The 25778-nt window shown below is 45.6% G+C and overlaps 1 protein-coding gene across 1 annotated transcript in view; it reads left to right on the forward strand.

Annotated features, from left to right (window-relative positions):
- Positions 1 to 520: 520 nt before the first annotated feature.
- HAPSTR1 (HUWE1 associated protein modifying stress responses) overlaps positions 521 to 25778 on the forward strand; it is a 30826-nt gene continuing 5568 nt past the window's right edge. The window contains exons 1-3 of the mRNA XM_058157221.1: positions 521 to 958; positions 1753 to 1833; positions 12618 to 12893. Coding sequence (XP_058013204.1) covers positions 682 to 958; positions 1753 to 1833; positions 12618 to 12893 — 634 coding nt within the window. The 5' untranslated portion in view covers positions 521 to 681. The remainder of the gene's footprint in view (positions 959 to 1752; positions 1834 to 12617; positions 12894 to 25778) is intronic.

The following is a 25778-nucleotide window of genomic DNA, read 5'->3' on the forward strand; positions in this document are numbered from 1 at the left end:
GCGGCCCATGCATGATGCTCCAAAGCACCAAACCTTTGCATTCGGGCTCTCCTGCTGTTGCAAACGGGGCTTGATTGAAAGCCACAAGGGTGAAGCTGAGCCACGCCCGGCGGCGAACTCAGCAGCCAGAACGCGCAGGAAAACCCGCGCGTGCGCGAAGGCGCAGCGAGCCCGATTTGCGCGCGCATACCTTCCCTTCCTCGGCCGCGCCTGCGCGAACGGCTCCTCCGCCTCACTCCCCCCCGCCTCCACCGCTTCTCCTCCCCGTCTTCCTCCTTTCCATTTTTGCCGGCGTAACCAACCTTGATGACCTCGTCTTCGCCGCCTCCTCCTTTATGACATTGATGGGCGCGTCAGCCGCCCAATGGGCGCGCGGCAGGCGCCGAAGAGTCGCTGGGCAGCGGCGACGGCGAAGGGAAGGAGGCGGGGCTCTGCCGCGGGTGGGCTTGTCGTTTTCTGTCCCCTCCCCCTAGCATGTTCGGGTGAGGCCTTTTGGGGCGCTCGGGGCGGCGTCTCGGGCTCAGTGTGGGCGGCGGCAGCGGCCGGGGATGAGGCGGCGGCAGCGGCTCTTCTTGATGGCGTCGCCGCAGCTGCCGGGCGCGGCCGGACGGAGGTAGCCGGAGCCGCGCCTAGGCGGCCCGGGCAGGCAGGCGGGCGAAGGAGCGAGCGAGCCAGCCAGCGATGGAGGATCAGGCGGCGCAGGAGGAAGGCGAGGCCGAGATCCAGGAGCTGCACGGACCCGAGCACTGGTTCAGCCAGTGGGAGCGGCAGTGCCTGGCCGAGGCCGAGCAGGACGACGGCGGCGGCCTAGGCGGAGGCGGGGGCGGCCCTCTGCCGCCCCAGCTGCAGGGCGACGACGAGGCGGCCGCCGCCGCCACCCCGCAGCCGGAGCCCAAGCAGCAGAAGCTCTGGCACCTCTTCCAGAACTCGGCCACCGCCGTGGCGCAGCTCTACAAGGGTGAGCGGAGGCCCCACCGCACGTGTGGACGCCCTGACACGTGTCGACGCCGGGTGGGAGGTACCCCCCCCCCACGGGAGGGCCTGTATTTCCCCCCCCTTACCCTCCCCTCACCCGGGTGGGAATCTTTGGGAGTGGTCGTCCGAGGCCCGGCCCGGTTCCCCCGCCGGGCGCGCTCAAGATGGCGGGAGGCCTCATCGCCGCCGCCGCTTCTCTTTCTTCCCTCTCAGCCGGTGAAGAAAGCGGCTCCCCTTGGGGGGGGGGCGGCACAATGGATTCGCCCGGGCCCCCGTCCCTGAGGGGGAGGGTGGGCTCGCCCGGGCCCTTGGCCCCTCCCACCAACAAAATGGCCGTTGAGGGGGGGGTCGAATACGCGGGGTGGGAAGGGCCTTAATTAGGGGGTGGGGGGGCGCCGCCGCCGCTAATGGAGCCAGACGTCCGTTCCCTTTTTCAAGAAGAGGCGCCCCTCTTTTCTCCACCCATGGGAGGGGGGGGGAAATGGAAGATTCCGCACCGCTCTCTTTTTCCTAACCCCCACCCCCACCCCCGGGGCGGACTTGGACGCTTCCAAGCGGCTTCCGTCCTGCTGGGCCTCTTCTCCCCCACCACACACCTTCCTTCCCCCGCCCTCCTCCCATTTCCTGCCGCTTCCGTCCCGGCGGCGGCGGCGCCTGAACAAAATGGCGAAGCGCAACATGGCCGGGCCTTGAGGAGGAGGTGGGGGGGGTCGTTTAGGCGGTCATGGCGACGCTCACTTCTCCCCTTTGCTCTCCCCCCTTCCCCCCCCTGCGCAGACCGCGTGTGCCAGCAGCCCGGCCTCTCCCTCTGGGTGCCCTTCCAGAACGCGGCCACCGCCGTCACCAACCTCTACAAAGGTGAGCGGGGATTTGGGGGAGATCCGGAGTGGGGGAGGAGGAGGAGCGTGGGGGGGGGGCGAGACGTCCTGGGCGGGGGTTGCCTTCGGGGTGGGGCGGGGGTGTCTCAGCCCAACGCAACCCAACCCTGGGGTCTTTGCAGGGCTGCAAGAAGGGCGAGCTTCGTCTTCGTAGGCTTTGGGGTAGGTCCGAGGGGGGAGAGACCCTCGTTCCTGGGTGTAGTAGGGTTGCCTAGGTGGGGAGCTGGACAGAAGCAGCATTTGGGCTTTTTTTCAGTGGGTCAGAATAGAGCTGGAAAGGGACCTTGCAAGGGGCTTCAGCCCTTCTGCCGTTCCCAGAACAACAGGGTTGAAAGGGACCCTGGAGGTCACCTAGAGCAGGGGTCTCCAACCTTGGTCCCTTTAAGACTTGTGGACTTCAACGCCCAGAGTCCCTCAGGCAGCAAAGCTCTGAGAGTTGACTCAGAGCAAAGTTCTGAGAGTGACTCTGGGAGTTGAAGTCCACAAGTCTTAAAAGGGACCAAGGTTGGAGACCCCTGTTCTACTCCAACCCCCCTCTGCTCAAGCAGGGGACCCTTTGCCATTCCAGAACAACAGGGTCAGTATCAAGATCACCGGGAAGTGATCATAAGTAATAAGTATCAAGATCATGCGAAGTAATAGCAGAATAACAGTTGGAAGGGACCTTGGAGGTCTTCTAGTCCAACCCCATGCTCAAGCAGGGGACCCTCTGCCATTCCAGAATAACAGGGTTGAAAGGGACCCTGGAGGTCTTCTAGTCCAACCCCATGCTCAAGAAGAGGACCCGCTACCATTCCAGAATAACAGGGTCAGTATCAAGATCAGGGGAAGTGATCATAAGTAACAAGTATCAAGATCATGTGAAGTAATAACAGAATAACAGTTGGAAGGGATCTTGGAGGTTTTCTAGTCCAGCCCCCTGCTCAAGTAGAAGACCCTATGCCATTCCAGACAAGTCTCCAGTCTCTTCTTGAAAGTCTCCAGTGAGGAAGCCTCCCCCCCCCCCACTTGAAGGCAAGCGGTTCCACTGGTTCTGTAGGGAAACCCAGCTCTCTGTGTTCAGTGGGGATCCTGGGAGCCTCAGGAAACCCCCGAAACTGCAATCTGGCTCCTCTCTGACTCTGCCTTGAGGGGTCAAGTGTCTCTTGCAAGGTGACCCTTCAGGGTCTCCTTGACAGCCTCTAGGGAGTGAATATCAGGGGCAAAGCTAGCTCTTCTCCAGGGCCTGAGAGAGGAAGGAGTGGTTAGAATTGTTTGATGGTGCCAGACAACTTCAAGCTGTGGTCTGTATGTGACTTCACTCACCCAAGGCTAGGCTCCTGCTGGGGCTACTGGCACTAAAAGGTTTTAGTAAACCTTCCTCGGGGATCTTTTATGAGACTTCTTTAGAAATTGAGTGTTGTTGGAGACCCGCTTCTGAACTTTGTGCTTGATGTGGAAAGAATGAAACTCTGATTTTGGGGTTTACCGATTAAACTGATAGATCTTTATAGAAATGTCTTGTTCATATTATTATGAAAAAGCAAAAAGTTGTGATTTGACGTTAATGCCTTTTACTATAACAGAGTTGGAAGTGAATGCTTTTTCTTTTTTTTTTCTTTCCTCACTTCTCTCTCCCCACTGCTTTTCTATTTACTTTGTATTTTATAATATTTTATAACTCAATAGAAATATGTTAATAGAAATTGAGAGTTAGGAGAAACTATAGAACTTTTGTGACGGAACAAGAGCATAATTTCTGAGTGAGCAATCTTCTAATCCCATCGGGAGAGTATTATAGGATAACGGAGTTGAAAGGGACATATCTAGTTGCCAATGGCATAGGAGACCCTGTAGATCCAATGGTATAGGGCAAGGGTCTCCAACCTTGGCTACTTTAAGTCTGGTGGACTTCAACTCCCAGAATTCCCCAGCCAGCTTTGCTTTGCTGGCTGAGGAATTCTGGGAGTTGAAGTCCACCAGACTTAAAGTAGCCAAGGTTGGAGACCCCTGGTATGCATAGTTGTCTCCATTTATTCCATGGTGCTGGGTTGTTTTTTTAAAATTCTGTGCTGAGTGTTCATTGTAGGGTATGTGGAGGCAAGTGCTTATGTATTTGGGAGGGTTTTGTGGTTTCTGGATATATGTGTGTGTGTGTGGGGCTTGTGGAATGCATCCCGAGGACAAAAAAAAAAAAGAGTAAGGGGTGTTCCTTTATCTGCTGTTTGCCCTTAAGCTCTCTGGATTTGCAAGAGGTTTGCACAGGATATAGGAATAGTATAGGATCCTTATTTCAGAAATAACAAAGTAGCTTAGAACGAACTATGCTTATAAGCCAGATTCAAGCTGGGACTTCTAATGTGATTTTGTTTAAATGATTTGTCTCGAATACTGATAGTCAAGTGACATTTAAATTGAACAGATTCTACTCCTATGTACAAAGCATACAGTACTAAACACATTATCTGTGGTTCATTGCCATACGTCTTCTATATCATTATGTACTACAAAGTAGTTGATCAAGTCCCTTAACTCAGTGAATTTTTGGAATCTTCAATTTCTAGGTAAGCTTGACATAATCCAGCTTCTCATGGGAGAAATGATGTAGTTTCCCATGGAATAAAATGGTTGTCTTCATTGTTTGGTTGAGCATGGTTTGATATTAGAGATACTTTTGTGGTTATAACCTTGTACTATTTATACTGACTTTTAAATAAGGTTAGATCTTCATTTCTCATCTTGGAGAGAGAGAGAATGGTAGAAATGTAATTATTGCTAACTGGAGTAGAGAGGCAGAGAAAGAAATTTTGTTGGATTTAGATGTTATGTTAACTTTCAATTATTTTTTTCTACCCTTTAACAATTAGTGTTTTTGATAGCCTAAGAAAAGACTCATTCTGTCAACTCTATAAATATTCTAAACATCTGGAAAAGGACTATTGGGTGGTTCATACTTCTAAAAACTCCACCAGTGCTCAGAGATTTCTTTCAGCTCATGGAGGAAAAAAGAAGACTCCAGAATATGTTACTGGCTTGACCTTAAATATCCTAAAGGGCTTCCAGTTACTCATACATTACTAGAGCACTAACTGGCAAATGCTGGTTCAGCTAAAACTGAGTTGCCTTGATAACAAGTTTGGTGACCCAATAAATAAATAAAGGCAACAATATTTTTGTTGGACTTAGCCATTCCTATACCATGTGAATAACTTACTTTAGAAGCAATTGATGTAATTAGATGATGCCGTCTGAAGTGGCCAAATGGAATGTAGTGCTGAAAACAGCCACCATTTAGTCATCGAGGGAGGTATTTGCCAGCCCAGCCAATAGTATTAGTCAGCTCTCTTTCCCTAATTGGCACCAGCTGCCATTTTGTTGGTTTATCGCTTGGCAGTTGCTGGGTCAAAGCCAGATGGGTTTGTCTGCAGCCTGTGCCTCTTGCTAGAAATCCAAGCAGTGCATGGAATTAGCCGGGAAAGAATGTACTAGTAATCTAGTCTTGCAGAAGGACAAGGGTCTCCTGACTCTGCACTTTTATAATCTTGTGAAAGTAAAGAGGAGAATCAGAGTCTTCTGCGTATCCCAACCTTACCTATATTTATAATACATCTTAGAACTGCAGGAATGACATGTCCAAAATTAGAAAGTCTCTGCAAGACATTGGGGCATAAATTGCTCCATAGCTAACACAGTCCTGGTACCAAAATGTACATATTAGTTTTTCCTTCTCTTCTCTTGGTCTTAAAAATCTAGTCCAGGGGTCTCCAACCTTGGCAACTTTCAGACTTTGGGAGTTGAAGTCCACAAGTCTGAAAGTTGCCAAGGTTGGAGACCCCTGATCTAGTCTACTGAAATGAGGGCTCATTCTCTCCCTATTCTCTCTCTTTTCCTTTCTCTCCCCCCATATCTCTCTCTCTCTCTCTCTCTCTCTCTCTCTCTCTCTCGGATTGATAAGTCAAACTAAGTGGTAATTGCTTGCTTGAAGATTTACATATTATATGAAAGGAATCCTTTTTGTCCAATTAAAGAACAGTAGTACGAAGTCTATGACTTAATACGACATGTCAACCAAGCTGCTGCAACCGGTAGGTATGAGAGATTGCACATGTTCCCTTTTGACTTCCTGTTGGCATCCAGTTGGCCCTTGTAGGACCAGAATGTTGCCCTTGCAATGGGCTTTTGGTCTTACCTGACCATATTGTTCAGGTGTTTATATGGCAGCGCTATTTTCAGTAAAGAAGGAAAAGGCATCTTTGCTAAAAAGTTCAGCCACCTTGACTTTTAGTTGTAAAAAAACAGCTTGTATGGAAGTACAGACAATAAACTCAGAATTCTGTAATACCAATTTACTCAGTAGAAGGTTTTATAAGCTTCCACTCCAAGCTCTCCCATCTTTAACTAAAAAAGAGTTAACCTTTACATATGTTTTGGGAAGAATAAATATTCCAAAGAGGATGAGATTGACTGCCTCTCTAAGAACAAGCATTGTTTTACTATACATTTATACTGTTTTTGTTTTCTGTATACTTGAATATGTATATATAATTTTAACTTAATTTTGAAAATCAACCTACCATCATGTGAATTCCCTGATACTGGTAGATCCCATGTTTCTGTGAACTGATATGGATGATCAAGTATTGATTGTGTTTGCAGTGATGAAATTGCTATGGGACACGTAGCACTCTCTTTCTTAAATTTAATCCCACTTGAAAGACAGGTGTAAACATACAGTGCTCCCCCTCCAGTTTTATCCCCTAATAATCTTTTGAGGCTGGTTTAGCTGGAAGGATGGCTGGTCCAAATTCTCTCCAAAAGCTTGGATAGCAGAACTTGGGTTTCCCCAGTCCGTGGGTCCTTCCTATAACCTATAAATCACCTTAACATTTTGTTGGAAGAGCTATGAGGTGGATCTGCTTGCAAGGGATCTGGCCTTCCTGGTATTGTCACAGGTTTTGTCAGATCTCTGGGTTTACTGTGGACTCATTTAGACAGTTTATGTTTCAGTGGAAGTTCAACAGCATTTGTGGCAAAAAGTCTTGCTTTAAACCTATCAGAACTGATGAGTAAAGAAAAAAATATCATTGTAAAGATGAATTAAGAGTAAGAACAATGTCAAATTTAACTGCCAGTGGTTTTTTTTTATGGCAGGGTTTTGCTTTATGCCAGATGTTTCTGCTCAGTGTGAATATACAATACACATGATATAGTAACGTAATGAGAGTCATATGAGAATTGTCAACCTTTATGAATTCTTAATAATGCTGTCCTTGGATAAAAGTATTCAGGAACTGAAGTTTTGGCCTGGAGCTTTTTAAATTAAACAGATTGCTTTCTTAGCCTGGCTTAGCTCTCGTGAGGATCCGAATGATTCACCGAGACCCACAGTTATTTGAGTAACACCCATGGAGAAAAGTTCCACAATGGACCATACTAATGACATATGACTATATCACTCATCACAATAGGAACATGTGTGACCAACTGTATTACTTAATAATGTATTAGATCATAATTTTTGAACTTGGAATACATGTAGGGCTTGGCACACTAAGGACCCCAAAGCTGAAGCAGTGTAATGTGATCGGTAACACATTTTTAATTGTGCCCAGCAATTTCTGTTTGTTACAAAATTACGCAAGTTGACCATTTATTAGAAATGCTCCATTTATAAGCATAGCATTGGCTAAGGAAGTTGTCAACGTAGTTTGTGCATAGGTGGGTCAAAGGATGATGTCTTCATTTACAAAATGTCCCAGTAATGTCTGTTGAAAACAAAGACTTGTTTTCAGTTCAGTGCAACATGTGACAATTTGACTGTCGTAATAGTGTTAAGTTTTACTTGCGCTTAATGTTGTGGAATGCGGTATCATATTCTCAAGAGTCTATTTTGGAAGGTAGCTTACTCTCCCATCAGCTGAGGCTGCAGTGTGGATGGCATTCTTAGGCACAAAGTGTTGGTGAGTAGTTTTGGAAAGTACAGTTTGAACCTGCTGATTACATTTTCAAGGTTCTGCAGAACATTTCTTCATGCAATCTGTGGAAGCCATCTCTTTCGTTGAAAAAAAAAATACTGATGCCCAGCACAAATATGTGATGTGTAAGTATTAATAGCAGTTGTGCCTTGGCAGTGGAATAGATTGTTTCCAATGAATGAAGCTGGATAGAAATATTACTTTCAGGGAGATTTGGGTCTTGGTTGGATGTGATAGTCAAATTCAGGAATAGAAATAAATTGTTACCATCGCCAGCTTGATGTGGCCAAATACCCGGCAATTAAAGTTCCCATACTCTTGAGAAACAGCTTCCCTCACCTAAAGGGGGATTAATTTATCCCACTTTTCCTTCTGAAGCACAAATTAATTCTACTGTCTTCTAAATTCATTGCAGTCTAATTTCTGATTCTATTTTCGATCACCTTCACTTCACTGAAACTGCCCTTGAGATAGTCTTTATTCAATTTTCCTTTCTACCATCTTAAATCCATTTGATTGCACTCTCCTATTTAAATCCCCAAATGCCATAACTCTTCATCCTGCTGACTTGTTTTCCCTTTCATAATTTTGTTGTCTCTCTGTTCTCTCCCTTCCCTTCCCCCCCCCCCATCTTGGCAGGGCTCTGCAGCTGATGCTCCATTGGCCATTCTGGGTGACTTCCCAATTTAACAGTTTCATCAATTCCTCCTATGCCCATCAGTATTGCCTACCATCTAAATATACTCTTGATTTTGTCTAAGTCCGTTTTATCCATCCAGCCTCTAAGTACCCCTTTTCCCTGAAAATAAGACATCCCCTGATAATAAGCCTAATCGGGCTTTTGAGCGCATGCGTTAAAAATAAGATTCCCCCTGAAAATAAGCCCTCCCCGCCCGAAAATACTTGAACGCAGAACTGGAAATCAGGTAAGACGGCAAGAGGAGCCCCATCTTGCTCCAGGCGCCCCAAAATAATAAGACCTCCCCGAAAATAAGGCCAAGTGCTTATTTTGGGATTCAAAAAAATATAAGACGGTCTTATTTTTGGGGAAACATGGTATTTTTCTAGTAGTTCTGTTTTGGAGCCTCGGTATTATCTCGGGCTTAATATCTCTTGAGGTTGAGCTGATCCTATATTTTTCCAAGGGTCCAGTCTCTTAGTTTGCATTTCTTGACCATTGGTAACATCTGCCTGTCAATCAAATGCTTTTTATGTACTCTTTTTCCTTCCCAACCTTCCTCTTCCGGTCAACAGATTAGGACTTCTCTATATAACGCTGATTTTGGTCTAGTGGTTAGCAACCAGGAGATTGAGTCCATCCTTATGCATGAAAAACATGACTGGATGATTCTGGGTCAGTCCCTCTCTGTCACCTCAACCCACTTCACAGGGGGGTGGTTGTGGGGAAAAGAGGGGAAAGAGTAGTTAGCAGGGAGAGGGTGTCCTTGGAGCTCTCTGAGCTTGCTTGCCTATTACCCAAATTAAGTAAGTAACATCTATGTGGGTGGTAATGAAACGTGCAAGAAAACACAAGCAAGCCCATTTCAACCCTGGGCTAGAAACATTCTCCTTTATTGGCATGTTTGAGTTATTTGTAAAAAAATAAGGTTGGACAAAAGAAAAATACCTAATAAAGAGAATAAAGCAGATCCATTCCCTTCTCACTTTTCTCTGTTGCGATTTTCTTCATGCTCACCCAGAACCTTCTCTTTCCACTTATGACTGTATGACTATAACTTGTTGCTGGCAATCCTTATGATTTATAGAATAGAATATAAAATATATTGATATTGATATATTGACCATCATTTGTGTTGTAAATGTTGTACCTTGATGAAGGTATCTTTTCTTTTATGTACACTGAGAGCATATGCACCAAGACAAATTCCTTGTGTGTCCAATCACACTTGGCCAATAAAATTCTATTCTATTCTATTCTATTCTATTCTATTCTATTCTATTCTATTCTATTCTATTCTATTCTATTCTATTCTAACATTGCAGCTGAGGTGCCTCTGCCTCAGCCTCTGCATGGCATGGGCTCCACATCTGGACTCTGAGAAAGCTTGGCCTTGTTTTCAATGCTCTCTCCTTGCTTGGCTTCTCATGTTGCTTTGCCAACTTATGTGTTCCTTTGCTTGCGTGGAAATGCCTCTAGGCTACCTGCCTGCCTGTTCCCTCAAGATGCCGTCCGTGTTAAAAAACCCACTTGGTTCTTATGGTAGAAACGGCTCTAAGCTATGTGTGTGCAACTGAAATCATATCGTTGCTCTGCTTTTGTCTCTTCCCCCTTTTCATTCTTGACATCTGCTGTCGTAAGTTTTTTGGAGTAGATGCCAGTTCTACCAGTATCTGTAGATGTGGAGTTAATAGAAAAATAGCACTAGAGTGAGATTTGTGAGGTTGTCATTCTGCCTGATGTAAATACGCATTGGATTTAAAAGAAAGTACCTTTAGAAACTATATGGCAAATATGTGATGCTGCATTTGTTGGGCAAATATTTTTTCCTCTCCTATTCCACCTACCTCTTTATTCATCATCTTTGTTTAAGGACCCCATAATCCCTTGCGAGGTGGAGTCTGGCCAACGGAATGGAGCTAGCAGGGTGATTACTGGCCGGAGGCCCTTCCTGATGCCAATGTGGAGATTTGTTCCCAGAGAGAGAAATATCTGCCTCTACCTAGGATCAAACTCACAGCCTCCGCCTCTAGGCCACCGCACCACTCCTACCTACCTCTTTATTGCCCTCTTTATTTTACATCAGGACTCAAGTATTCCCTACACCCAAACCTCTTGCAAATCAAAGAGCCAAAGGATCACTTGATTACTACCTTTAAATCTGATGCTGCCCTTGTCGTTTGGCAGCTTGAGCAGATATGCTCAAGAGAAGGTTTGGGTCCTTGGCCGCCCCCGTTAGTGGATGGAAGTAGTGAAATCTAGGCAGGTTTACGGTTGCTTTGTTATTTATTTATAGGAGTCACCCGGTGGATTTTACTTTGCTAGTCATTTTTGACTCTAGCAGGCAGTGCTCATCTCATTGAGCCAGTGCTGTCAGAAAACATTTCCCAGCATGATGTTATGGAGCCCCATTACCTTCCCCCCAAAGTGGTACTATTAGTACCATTAATACTATTAGCAGGATTGAAAGTGGATATTCTGGGTTTTTGCCCAAATAAAAATCTACAGTGGTGTGGCAGGGCATTGGGAAGGGTTTACCTAGATAGTCTGTGTGCCAGAGCCTTCCAGCACAGGTAATCCTTGACTTACGACCACAATTGAGCCCAAAATTTCTGTTGTTAAGTGAGGCATTTGAATTTTGCCCCATTTTATGACCTTACATAAAAAATACACAAAAATAACTTTTCATCAGTTATTTTTAGTAACTGATCACCTCCTCCTAAAATATCTATATATATATATATCTATATCCTATCTCTTTATTTATAAACAAATCCTGAAATTTTATCATTGGAATCCTTGTCAGCAAAAGTCCATTAAGGGTTACTGAAGGTAACATACCCCTTTTAGCCTTGCATTAGGTAGTCCTTGATCTACGGCCAAAATTGAGCCCAAAATTTAGTTGTTAGGCAAGACAAATTGAGATTTACAACCTAAGAGGAAGAATTTGACCTAGGTGGAGATGATAAACTCTCAATCAGTGCTGGAGGTCCTGTCATTTCCCTTACAACAAGACTTACAACATGTGGGATAAAAACAGATGCTTAGAAAACGTAACCTCTTGCTTGGCTCTTAAGCAGCACTATCTATTTTTTTTTAAAGTGCCCTTTTTGCTTGATTGCATGAACAGTTTGCTGCTTTTATAGGTCTTCTTCCCTGCTTTTGTGGGAGTGCTGTTGTACCAAGTGGGAGGAATCAAGGTTAGCCCCAAATTTCTTTGTTTCAAAGATTAGGTGGTAAAGCCATTTCATCCGGATGAGGAGTCATTTTGAAAGAAGTGAGCCCCGAGTTCAAATGCAAGTACTGGTAGTCCTTGACTTACAACAGTTTGTTTAGTGACCGTTCAAAGTTACAACGGCACTGAAGAGACTGACTTGGGACCATTTTTTCACAGTTACGACCTTTGCAGTATCCCCATGAACATGTGATCAAATTTCAGACGTTTGGCAAACTGGTTCATACTTATGACGGTCGCAGCATCCTGGGATCCCGTGATCACCTTAACAACCGTGTTACTAACCTAACAACTGACGCAAGAAAGGTCGCAAAATGGGGCAAAACTCACTTGGCAACTATCTCGTTTAACAACAGAAACGTTGGGCTCAATTGCAGCCATAAGTCGAGGACCATCTGAAGCATTATCAGCTGGTATCCGATATTAGCACATGGCTCCAAGTCGAGTCTAAAGTTTAGGTAGGGCTAAGCAAATGTATTTACTGCGTTTCTATTTATGATTGTCGAACTTACTAACGAGCTGGCTGGGTTGGATTTGTGCAGTTTTTTCCCTCCAGCGGGGAAAACGGTGTGGAAATACTTGCAATTTGTTAATTAGTTTTAAATATTGGATTAAAATAATATTGGATCTTTCATTCATTCATCCTATCCACAGGGGGAAGCTCAAAATGCATTTCAGGGATTCCAGTTCAGTTCGGCTTTGCTTCTAGAACAGGGGTCTCCAACCTTGGCAACTTTAAGACTGGTGGACCTCAACTCCCAGAATTCTGGGAGTTGAGGTCCACCAGTCTTAAAGTTGCCAAGGTTGGAGACCCCTTTTCTAGAAGACCAGATATATCTGAAACTGCTCCCGCCCGTAGTTGGGCAAACACCTAACACCTATTTCTTTTCTTCCAGAAAGTGTGGATGCCCATCAGCGGAGTTTTGACGTAGGAATCCATATTGGCTACCAGCGTCGTAATAAGGATGTCTTGGCTTGGGTTAAAAAGCGCAGAAGAACTATTCGCAGAGAAGACTTAATCAGCTTCCTGTGTGGAAAAGCTCCTCCTCCACGAAACTCTAGAGCTCCCCCAAGACTGACTGTAGTATCCCCTAACCGAGCGACATCCACGGAAACTAGTTCTTCTGTCGAGACGGACTTGCAGCCCTTCCGGGAAGCCATAGCTCTTCATGGTAATAATGGTTACTGCCTCTTCCTCTCCCCCCTCCCCCTTCCCAATCTTTTTAAAAAAAAAAAATTGGAAAGAAACACCTGCCTCTCTTAAAGACCGTTTCATAGCTCATGTTTTTTTTTTTTTTGATGGCCAGTAATACAATCAGTAAAACGTCAAACTGGTTCTCGGTATGTTAGCAACCGAGGTGGGGCTGATGGGTTCTCCTTTCCAGGCCTGGCAACTCCTTGCAGATGTGGGCCTCTTGCAGGGATGACTCAGGGTTTTTCCTCCTCCTTGTGACCTTGAATGCTCTGGGAAAAAAACCCCAGATGTTTCTTACCAGCCTAATAGGTTAGGGGGAGAACTGGAACATAACCGAGAAGCAATTTTTATTATCCTGAGTCTTTTGGAGGAGACAGCTTGGGTGGTGTAGAAAAGCCCAGGAGATGGCCTTGAAGAGAGTTTTCAGATGCTGCTATGGAAACTGAAGGCCAACACATGGCTCAGGACCCGGGAAAGGCCATTGCATTAAGGGAGCTAAGTCTGGCTTCTCCCAGATTCAGAGAAGAAAAAGTAAAATGCAAACAACAGTGCTTTGTTAAGATAGCCTAAAATACAGCTAGAGACTACTTGGGGAGCGGCTTTCTTGAGCTGGTCTACCTTGTAGGGCTGAACCTTCAGTGCCTTGAAAAGCTTATTAAAGTTTGGCAGAACAGTTTAGTTTCTGGGGTTCTTTAGGTCAGGGGTCTCAAAGCTGGCTGAGGAATTCTGGGAGCTGAAGTCCACAAGTCTTAAAAGTTGCCAAGGTTGGAGACCCCTGTTTTAGGTTCAGTTTCAATCCTCTTTTCTTTGGGCTTTTGCCAAAGAGGAAGGTTGTTGTTGTTTTTTGTGGTTGGAGGGAGAGAAATAACTAGTTTGATAAGGTTTTGTTCAGAGGCTGCTCTTGCTGTGTGAAGCATGAAAGCAGGCATATTTATAATATGCTCTGTGAGCGTTCATGGTTTGCATGACTGCAGGTTCGGCTTCTGGTTGGTTATTAGTTGTTTGGTTGCTTCAGAAAACCCTTTGGGCAGAAGGAAAAATGTTTTCTGATGGGGGGGCACTTAGATTCATTCTTCTAAAGCAGGGGTGAGGAACTATGGCCCTTTTATGACTTTATGAACCAGCCATGCTGGCTCAGGAATTCTGGGAGTTGAAGTCCACAAGTCCTATAAAGGGACTGTAGCATCCCCACCTCTGTCCTAAAGAAACAAGATACTTCCTTTGAAAATACTTCAATTGGGTATTTGCCTTTCAAAACACACCAGTTGGGTAGAGATATCCAGATGGAGGATATAGCCTGATACAGTTGGAAGAGTGGATGCATCATTTGTGGATGCTTTTATTGTTTAATCAATGGGGGAAGCCAGATTTGCTTAAGAACCGAGTGATTCGCTTAACTTCTGACATGACCTGCTTAACAATGGGGGAGTGGGGTTAAAAAGGTAAAATTGGACATGACTCATTGCCTTGCTTAGCAGTGGGAATTCTGGACTTAGTTCTAGTCATAAGGCTACCTCTATACAGAATTTAAATATCTTGCTTGAAAATTATGCAGAATTGATGGATATGGAAGTATAAGGTAAAGGTTCCCCTTGCACATATGTGCTCATCGTTTCCCAACTCTAGAGGATGGTATTCATCTCTGTTTCAAAGCCGAAGAGCCAGCGCTGCCCAAAGATGTCTCCGTGGTCATGTGGCTGGCATAACTCAACGCCAAAGGCGCACGGAACACTGTTCCCTTTTCACCAAAGGTGGTCCCTATTTTTCTACTTTCATTTTTTACATGCTTTCGAACTGCTAGATTGGCAGAAGCTGGGACAAGTCATCCCGTTACATGGCAGCACTAGGGATTCGAACTGCTGAACAGCTGACCTTTCGATCGACAAGCTCACTGTCTTAGCCACTGAGCCACCGCCTCCCCTATATAGAAGTATAGAAGTTAGGAAAAAAGTACAGAAGTTTAGGAAAAAATCTTTGTAGTTTTTCCGGCACTCTTAATACTTGGGACTGTAAATTTCATAATTCTCTGCCATCGCAATGGTGAAGACTGCTGAGGAAGCATGTCAGGGAGAATTTTCTGTCTCGGATCTCTAGAAATGAAATAGAAGCTTTTAAAACATCTGCTCGTGCCATGCTGCCTGCAAGCCTGTAGTAGAGATTTTGTTTGCAGCTCGATAAGTGGCTGGCTTCATATCCTGCTCAGTGCGCCGATGTTGCTGCAGCAGGGGTAATTCAAATCGCAATTGGACACCTTTTTAATTGGTTTAAATCTGTAGGTAAGCATGTAACTCATTGGGATTAGAAAACTATCTCATGTGGGAAAAAAAAACCCTGATTGTTTTTCTCTCGTTAGTTCGGTGGGCAAACCTATTCTGAGTGCTAAGGTGGCATTTTGCCCCCAATGGCTTTCATATTGTTTTGCTTTTGGAAGTAATCAAAATGGCTGACAATATCCTGGTTCTCTTGAGGTTTCTGCTCCCTCCTTGCCAGGAAAACTGGCAGAGGAGAGAAGAGAGGTGTGATTTATGCTTCAGCTGCACAAGGCATCCATGCTTGAGTTTCCACAACCCTAGTTGTCAAAGTGCTGAAGCTTGGCTCCGGTCCTCCAGACCGGCTTGCTAGGCAGGATAGGCAGTGCCGTTGCTAGGTAGTTGACTGGCTGGAGTGACCCGCAGCAGGCTGGCATTGCTTAGTTTTCAAGTTTTACAAGTTTGCTTGCCTGTCATGGGGCGAGGGAGTTAAAGTAACAATATGTTTACACATTTGACTTGGGTGCTCTTGTGCGTCAGGATTTTCAGTGAATGAATACAGGACGGTCATTGCATTGCAATGGCCAACATCTGAACATGGGTTGTAGCAACTAGTTCACTTCGATTCAAGTGCTGCCAAGAGAGTTTGCCGTCCAGTCCTGACCGCTTAAACTTTGATTTCTGGATGTGAACGTTCCCTTCTTTATGCTTTCCTGGCAAATGCTGCACAGCCTGAATTTGAAATGGTTTAGGGTGTCCTTTGGCCTCTGTGAAACCTTCAGCTAGAGCAGGGTCTCCAACCTTGGCAACTTTAAGACTTGTGGACTTCAACTCCCAGAATTCCTTGAGGAACTCTAGGAGTTGAAGTCCACAAAGTTGCTAAGGTTGGAGACCCCTGAGCTAGAAAGATGTATAAATTCAGTGCAAGAAGTTTTTTCAAATGACTTTGTGCGAATTTCAGCCTGTTCATGAGAATGTAATGAAATTCACCAGAATCTTCATAAATCAAGACTTTTTTCCCCCATCCTGAACGTAGCAACAATTAAAGTGTTCAGCCAATGAAGGCTTGTGAAGTCTCATAACAAAAAAGGCAAGTTCTTAATGCCAACATTTTTTAATACTAAACTGTAAAGTTGCGTAACATATAATAGAAATAGAATAGAAATAAAATATATAGAATAGAATAGAATAGAATAGAGTAGAGTAGAGTAGAGTAGAGTAGAGTAGAGTAGAGTAGAGTAGAGTAGAGTAGAGTAGAAATCACATAACATCACATCATTACATGGGGAATTTTTCAAAGATATTTACTTGTGCCTCATTGCTAAAGGTGAATAGTATTCATAGCCAATAAAAGGAAAAATTCCCAAAGTGCTTAACCATTATGGACTTTGCAACAACAACTCTTGGCTGCCCAGAAGTTTGCTTTCATAACGATTGAGACAGAACCATGAAGCAGAATATTACCGATTGCTCGACAGGGTCTCCTTATGCAGAGTTGGTTTGCCTCGCAGTACCAGATTTGAGAGCAGTCCAGGGCTGTAGTGAAACCTGTCCAAAGGACCTTGTAGAAAAACCCGATGGGTCATGTTACAGTTTTTAGTCAGCGAGAAATGCCAAGTCTCACTGGTTGCCCATCTTAAAGCAACTTCTTTGGATTTAGCATGGTGTTTTTTATTTATTTATTTTATTTATTATTTAAATTTTTATACCGCCCTTCTCCCGAAGGACTCAGGGCGGTTTACAGCCAGATAAAATAAACAGTCCTATTACAAAATAAATACTATTAAAATACCACTAAAAAACTTATTCAATTTGGCCGCAATTAAAATTTAGCAAATAAATTTTTTTTGTGGGCCTGAACTTCCTGGCTTGGAAGAGGAGCACATGATTTGGTTTCAGGTAGCAAATGTAGGGCCTGGCAACTTTCTGGTGGGCAGAAATGGGGCTTTTTATGTTTTTGGATGGATAAGAGCCTCAGTAGACCGGGCAATAATTTCCTAATGGTGAATGGAGTATAATTTTGTTTTAAAACCATTCAGTCTATTTTAGGATCTCATTGTGTGTTGTTCTCTTCAAAGTGACCGTTTTCTGAACTTCTTACTGTGTTTCCCTGAAAATAAGACATGTCCTGAAAATAAGGCCAAGCCTGATTTTTGGGGTGGGCGTAAATATACCCCCCTCCCCCGAAAATAAGCCCTAGTGAAGGATGGGCGTGGCCAGCACCGGAGGCAGCCCTTCGGTTCCCTGGTCAGCTAATGGCAGCTGGGCCCCTTAATCGTGACCTGCAGATCAACTGAGCTGATTGGGAGCTGCCTCTTGTTCTCTCTCCCCCCAGCATTCTTGGCGCTCACCCGCCTCCCATCCATTCATCCACCCATCCATCCCCCTCACCTGCAAACTCCTGCTCCGCTCACAAGAGAACAGCCGCCCATCACTTCTTGCCACGTGGTGCCCACGCAGCACTGAAGATGGCTTCCTCTGCGGTTTCCAAACCCCACCTGGAAGCCGCGGGAAGCGGAGAAGAAGCTGGTTGGACCAGCTGCTGCTGTTGAGTCTTCCGGGAGCCGGGGCAGCCACATGGAATTGAGACCATACAGCGGGAGGCGCACTCCCAGAGCGGCCGCGGCTGGAAGACTCGTTGGCAGTGGCCGTTCTGGGAGTGCGCTTCCCGCTCTATGGTTCCACCTCCATGTGGCTTTCCCAGCTCCCAGAAGACACAACAGGAGTGGCTGGCCCAACTGACTTCCTCCGCTTCCAGCGGCTTCCAGCCGAGGTTTGGAAGCCGCAGAAGAAGCCATCCTCAGTGCTCGGATGGCAGCGGTGCGGTCTCCCCATGCGGGGCTGCAGCTCACTTTGCCCTTCACTGCCTCTCTGCCCCGGTTCCAGGAAGACTTGGCAGCAGGCGGCTGGTGCTCCCACATCGAGGTGGTGAGGCCTGGGAGGTGTGCAAGCAGGGGAGGGAACAGGTGCTCGCATGGCTTGGTGCCTTCGGGCTGCTTGCATTCTCCCCCCCCTGTAGGAGGGCGGGGCTTGATGGCGCATGGAGGAAGCCTCTCTCTGCCGGACCCTCCCCCCGATAATAAGGCCAAGCTCTTATTTTGGGGCTCATAAGAAAATAAGACCCTATTTTATTTTCGGGGAAACACGGTACATCCTGGGGCATTAGGTGGCTTACCTGTGATTGCACTCAGGTATATTTCTCTCTCTTAAATTCGCTGAACTAAAAAAAAAAGTAGAATTTTGGAAAAGCAGAACTGGCTGCTCCAAGTCACAGACATCTGACAAGCTTGCTTCAAACTTAAGACCTTCCAGGCTATCGGACGAAAAAAAAAGTGTTAATTAAATAGCTAAATTTAAACGATAGAACGATGGTGAGATGTTCCAAATGAACATAATTTGTGTCTGGCAAGTGGAATATCTTTTTTCTTTAGAAATCATTTCTGTAGCCAGAGGTGTTACGGGAGGCACTGGAGGGAGGCTAAAGCTTTTGGCAGGCTTACTTGTGTCAAGAATGTGAGAATAATTTGTGGGGAAGTGAACTGCCTTGCGTTTCTTGAAATTGAAAAAAAAAATAAGTTTTTTAAATTAACAATGCATTTCTATGCATATTTGCTGATAAGTATGTCCTAATTTTTTTACAAATAAGATTTATTGTTTTGTAAGTGCAATTTATTACTTAGTAAGCCTTAAAAAGCAAAGGTGTTTAATTTGTGTAAAAGCACAATGTTTTCCATCTTTTGAAGAAACAGGGAAGAGGTCCTTTGGGAGACCTTAAATTATACATTTATTGATTTTAATTTAAAACAATTCAGTTGCTCAAAATGGAGTATGCGTTCTTGAGCCTTAAGGAGTATACCGTATCTTCGTTTCTGTTAGGAATAGTAAGCAGGCAAAAAGTTAGATTGTGAAATAGAAGCCTCAGTATGTAATAGAAGTACAGTTTGAACTCCATCCTCCAATGAGTCAAATAGATACGAGAAAGCACTGACATCCACATGAAATACTTTCTAATCAGCCTCATTTGCTGAATCTGAATTAGTTTTTTTTTTTACTACTTTTGAGTCCTTTATAATAGCAGAAGCCATTGGGACTTTACTTCATAATAGAACGCAGTGCTGAAGAAGATGACCTTCATAATCACAAGTTGAATTCTTGATGGCTGAGCATATTGAATCAAGAATGGCCTACTGCTGCTGTTGGTCGATCATGAAACATGGATTGAAACCCAGAAGGCTGGTCGCCTTGGTCTCCAGCAACCTTTGACCAAAGAAATGTACTGGATGCTCTTGCTTCTTACATGCATTAACCAGTCAAGAGCCCACGAACTCTTGTTTACTCCCTGTAGCTCTCCCAATAGCAGGGCCGGCTAGCTAGACTTCACACGTCAAATCCTGAAGCATCCTGATTCAGTCACCGCACCCGGGTTCACTAATTTTTTACAAGTCCAAAAGACAAGTGGGGTCTGCCTGGACCAGTGTTTTTGAACCTTGGCAATTGTAATACCTGTGGACTTCAACTCCCAGAATTCCCAACACTGGATTAGGACACGTTTACAGGTAGTCCCTGAGTGCCAATGGAGCCTGCCAGTTTCATTTGTAACCCGAGGATTCGTAGGAGTGAATCGCGTAACTTGGAGCACGAACACTCCCTGCTTTTGCCCATGCATTTGCTAATCGAATGAGTGGGTTGTTAAACTGCATGCCAGGTATAGAGTAGGGAAGGGTGGGGGGGCTAGTGATGGAACAGGCCACCTGTTGTAAGACCACCCAAGGCCTTCCTGACCCACTGAAATACCTCATGCTCCCCATAATTGCTTTTCCCCTCCATCCTGTCACTTACCTCCTGAAAAATCTAGCGAGCTGTCCCCTCATGACACTCGGAGGCTTTCAGACTCGCCCACAAAGAGTTTGGAGGCGATGGGATGCTTTTGGGCAGCAAAATGGGCTTTGCCAGCCCTTGTAAAAAGCCTTCCCCCTCCCAGCACAAACGGAGCTTGTGAGGGACGTGTGGGAATCTTCCCTGAAAAACCTCCAGTGATGAAGCACCCAGAAATAAGCCGCTTCCTCTCCCTGGCAGGAAATTTCTCCTTAGTTCTAGGTTAGAGGTCCCACCAGGGGTGACATGCTCCCGGTTCAGAACGGATCGCCCAATCCAGTAGCGATGGCGGCGGGTAGTTCGGAGAACCGGTAGCAGAAATCCCTGCCTCCCCACCCCCGCCCATGCCCAGCTGAGCCGCGCGATCATCAGAAGTTTTTTTTTTTACTTTTAAAAGCATTTTTTCTTTGGCAAAAAAAATGCTTTTAAAAGTTAAATAAAGCCTCTGATGATCGCATGGCTCAGCTGGGATCGTCAGAGCCTTTTAAAAGCATTTTTTACAACCTTTTCAGCCAAAGAGGTTGTAGAAAAAATGCTTTTAAAAGTAAAAAAAAAGTTGGCCACGTCCACCCAGTCACATTACCTTCCCCCCCCCCAAGCCAAGCCCTTGTTACAAATTTTTACATTTCACCCCTGGGTCCCCCCATTGCTTCGTGTCCTACCCTTAGGTCCTTTGAAGAGCAAGTCAACCCTCTCCTCTCTCTGACGGCCCCTCAAGTGCTGGAAGACAGCTGTCATATTATCCCTGATTCTTTTCTGCCTTCTCCAATAGAGACATACTACGTTCCTTTAACCATGCCTTGTATTTTCCATCCTGCCAGAACCCCCCCCCCCTTTTTTTAAAAAAATTATTTACATTTATATCCCGCCCTTCTCCGAAGACTCAGGGCGGCTTACAGTGTGTAAGGCAATAGTCTCATCCATTTGTATATTTACAAAGTCAACTTATTGCCCCCCCAACAGTCTGGGTCCTCATTTTACCTACCTTATAAAGGATGGAAGGCTGAGTCAACCTGGTGGGACTAGAACCTGCAGTAATTGCAGGCTGCTGTGTTCTAATAACAGGCTATCTTACAGCCTGAGCCACCATGGCCCTTTTGTCATCTTAGTTGCTCTTCGTACTCTTTCTAGGGTCTCGGCATTTTTTTTTGTACCGTGGGGACGAGAACTGGATGCAGGGTTGCAAATATGACCTCACTAGTGCAGTATAAAGTGGTTCCATCACTTCTCATGATCTTGATGCTGTCGCTCTGTTCATGCAGTTTAGGATTGTATTGATTTTTTCTGGGGGCAGGGAGCTGAAGTACACTGTTGGCACATACCATATTTTTCAGAGTATAAGGCGCGCCTTAGTTTTTGGGGAGGAAAATAAGAAAAAAGCTGATTGGCAGGTGGATCGGCCTCCCAGAATACCCCCAATCAGCTGTTCCCAGAGGTGAATTTTAGCAACAGGTTCCTTGGTTGTGACCTCTGTGCCTTGCTTTTTTTTTTTTTTTTTGCTTTTTTTTCTGCCTCTGAAACTCTGTTTCAGAAAAAACCTTTTTCTGCCTCTGAAAGCCTCCAAAACAGAACTTCAAAAAAAAAAAAAAGAACTTCAAAAAAAAAGTCTCTGAAGTCTTTTCTGAAGCTCCATTTGGGGCTTTTTTTCTGAAGCTCCGTTTCTGATGCTTTTTTTCAACCTCTTAAACCTCAGTTTGAGAAGCAGGGCGGGGCTACATTCGGAGTATAAGACACACCCAGATTTTCACCCTCTTTTTCGGGGGGAAAAAGGTGCATCTTACACTGCAAAAAATACGGTACTTATTTGGTGGTCCACTAGGGCAGCTGTCCCCAGCCTTTCCTGCTCTGAACTGGCACTGGGGAGTGGGGTGGGATGAAGAGAGTAGAGGGGATGGTTTCTCAAACGTGCCCTCCGCTTGTGCAAATGGAGCTTTACACGCTTGCCTGCTGCTTGTAGGGTCTGGTTCTCGACGGCCTGTGACTCGGGGGGCGGGGGGGTTGTGGACCTTTGCAGTAGGACACCGAGCTCCCTCTCAGTTAGCTGCTATTGAGCCAGATACCATCTATTCTATACCTGTGCACTTGATTCTTCCCTTCTAGGTGCAGGACCTTAACTTTTCTCACCATTGAACTCCCATCTTGTTGGAGAGGGCCCAGTGCTCAAGTCTATGAAGAGCCTTCTGAATCTTGAGTCTATTCTCCAAAGTGTTAGCAGTTCCCCCCCTAAATTGAGGTCATCTGCAAAATTGATGAGCTCTCCTTCTACCCCTCATCTAGATCTAGGTAGAATTTAGGAAGGTATTAAAGAGCCCCTGCCCCAAAACGGAACCTTGAGGTACCCCACTGCATGGTTTCCTCCTTGTAGGATGCAGTTCCGTTAAGGACTACACACTGAAGATGGCTTGTCAGCCAATGGCCAATCCATCTGGTGGTGGGACTGTCTATGTCACCTTGTTCTCTCTTACCAAGAAGTAGACTGTGGTCTACTTTCAAATCCCTTACTGAAGACCAAGTATAATATGTCCACAGCATTTCCCCGATCCGCTAATTTAGTCACTTTTATCAAAGAAGGCAGTAAGATATGTCTGGTGTGATCTGTTTTTAACAAACCCATGCTAGCTTCTTGTAATTGCTTTGTTCATTTCTAGACACTCAGAGATCCATTGCTCGATCCTCTTTTCCAGAGTTTTCCCAGGTATTGATGTGAAGGTGATTGGTCTGTATTTCTTGGATCCACTCCCCCCCCTCTTTTGTAGATTGGAACCCCATCAGTTCTTCTTCAGCCCTTTGGCAGTTCTCCTGTGTGTTCCAGGAGCTTTGAACAATTCTGTTCCCTAGTTCCGAGATCAAGCCTGCTATCTCCTTCAGAACTGTGGGATGTAATCCTTGTGGTTATGGAGAGGTGTTTTGTTACCTATTTTTTGGTTTTTTTTGACCTGCATTCCTGCTCTGTCTCTTAACTGTGCTGCTTTCAGTATGTTGGGCTATTTTTTCCCCCCCATTTGCATTTGTGAAGACAAATGCAAAGAAGAAATTAAGCAGTTCCTCTTTCTCCCTGCTGCCTGTCACCACCTTGTCCTCTTCTCCCATTAGTGGACCTCTCATATCTTTTGACTTTTTCTTGTTCCCTACATATTGGGGGAAAAAACTTTTTTGGGGGGGTTATTTTTGGTATTTCTTGCATTTCTTAGTTCAGTGTCGGCGAACCTATGGCATGCGAAATCATCCCGCAAAGAATGCGCGGGCTCCTATTCTGTGTTCCTGTGATCACACACATGCCAGTCAGCTAGCCGTCGTGCGTGCGGGAGCGGCAGAACCTGGAAGAGCGGCGTTCCGGCACACGTGCAAGCCGGCACCCGTCCTTCTGGGTTGATGTTGCGCACATGTGCAATGGCCAGCTGTTCGTCGGGTGTGCTTCCATGCCAATATCCAGGTGTTGGGGTGCCAGCTCACGCATGCGTGATGGACCGCTGCTTTTCCGGGTATCGGGGTTCCCACACACGAGAAGGCCAGCAGGACCGCACATACCTGGTTTCACGTGCCACTTCGGCACGCGGGGAGTCAAAGGTTCGCCATCACTGTCTTAGTTCATTCTGAGCGTTCATTTTCCTGATTCCATCATTGCAGATTTGGGCTATTTGCTGGAATTCTACATGCCTTTCTTATTAGTTGGTTTCCAAATGGTGTAGGAAAGCCGAGTCTGCCAAGAGCCTCCCATTCCAAAATTGGGACTTCTGGAAAGGACTTTGCAAGGATTAAGTTCTATTTGTTTTGTTTGCTGTTGCAAGTGATCTTGGAGATCTTCAATCACCCAGGCCATGGTTGTCCCAAAGGTGCATTTTTTCCCCCCAAAGGCAACTGGACTTTCTTGGTTTTTTTCCTTTGAAAATGTTTTGCTTCTCATCCAAGAACTGAAGAAGCTTCTTGCATGAGAAGCAAAACTTCTTTTTTTTAAAAGTCCTGTTGCCTTTTTGGAAAAAAAAGCATCTTTGGGACTTGCAAGTGATCAGACGACTGAAGGGCTTCTGCTGGCTACCTGGCAAATTTCTTGGAGAGGTTGAGCTTAGTTGGAGGTGGAGGGATATTCTGAAGCATCTGGTTTTATTCACACCGCTTGCTAACCTTTGGGATGGGGGGAGGGAGGGAAGGCTGGAGGGAGGGTATTTCCACAGCTAAGCCAACCCTTTCGCTTTTGGGGGGAGCACAACACACCCCGACATGTAGAGAACCTAAGTCTGGTTAAATTCTGTTGTGAAGGTATCGCAGATTGTATAACCATGTCCAGTTAACCGGATGACAAAGTTTGCTAAGAAGGGTGACAAAAGTTGCCTCCTTCCCCTTTTTCACATGTGCATTTAGGAGCTGTATATTTGTGCAAATGTCCCAGCTGAAGAGCTAGTGAAATACACTTCTATTCTCAATATCTTACGTAGACAAAAGCAGGGGTGAAATGCGAACTGGTAGTGATAAAAACTACCAGTTCATCTGAACTGGTATTTCCGATGATCAGCTGTACCATGCAGCTTATATTCGCTAGAACAGGTGTCTCCAACCTTAGTAACTTTAAGGTTGGTGGACTTCAACTCCCAGAGTTCCTCAGCCAGCAAAGCCACAAGCCTTAAAGTTACTAAGGTTGAAAACCCCTACGCTAGAAAGCAGGAGATCCTGCTTTCTAGTGAAGCTAAATCGCGCTGCACAGCTGTTCCCCCCCTCGCTGTTCTACTTACCTACGGAAGTCTTTTTCCACACAAAGCGTGCTTTTGGTGTGTGCTGTGCATGCTCTTGCAGCGTGCTTTTGGTGTGTGGCATGCATCCGTGGCCAGCGAACCGGTGGCAAACCGGTTCAGATTTCACCACTGGCCAAGAGAGAAACTGGCTTTTCCCTCCAGTTTTCCCTGAACTAGCTTACTGAATGGGAAAACCAGAAAAATGGGAAAAAAAGAAAGACATTTAGAAGGATGACTTCCCCGATTTTGTCTTTTTGTGGTCATCAGTTTAGAGTACAGGTAGTCCTCGACTTACAAAATTTAGTGACCGTTCAAAGTTACAATGGCACTGAAAAACGTGACTTATGGCCATTTTTCACAGTTAACAACCTTTGCAGCATCCCCACGATCGCGTGACCCAAAATTCAGACGCTTGGCAACTGGTTCATATTTATGACTGTTGCAGTGTCTCAAAGTCACGTGATCCCCTTTTGCGACCTCCTGGCTAGCAAAGTCAAGGGGGGAGCCAGATTCATCGAACAATCAGGCCACTAACTTAACAACTCTGCCAAGAAAGATGATACAACGGGGCAAAATTCACTTAGCAGCTGTTGCTTAGCAGCAGAGAGTTTGTGCTCAATTGTGGCCGTACGTTGAGGACCACCTGTATCTTCATGCTATAGAGAAGGTTGGCTTGATGACAGGAGGAGGCCCTTCTGAACAGATCCCCCGGGAATCTGTGGGGCACTTCCATAACCCTTTCCAGCTGTGTGCCTGAATTCTAATAATTCAGTGGGCCCCCAACCTTTTGGGCACCATGGAGAGAGGTTTGTCTGCGGACTGGTGGGGGGGAGGGGCATGGTTTTTCATGCTGCCTGCATCCCACAGATGGGGTTTCGCTTGCTTGCGCGGCCCGGTGTTGTGTCTGCGCCCCCTGAGCTGGGCCTCCTGCCAGAAAGTGACTTGGAAAGTGAGGGGGAAGGGCCATCAGGACTTACCTCGGGAGCACTGGCTTCCCTGGCTCAGCTCCAG

Source organism: Ahaetulla prasina, chromosome 14 (genome assembly GCF_028640845.1).
Source record: "Ahaetulla prasina isolate Xishuangbanna chromosome 14, ASM2864084v1, whole genome shotgun sequence".
In the NCBI taxonomy this organism is placed as follows: Eukaryota; Metazoa; Chordata; class Lepidosauria; order Squamata; family Colubridae; genus Ahaetulla; species Ahaetulla prasina.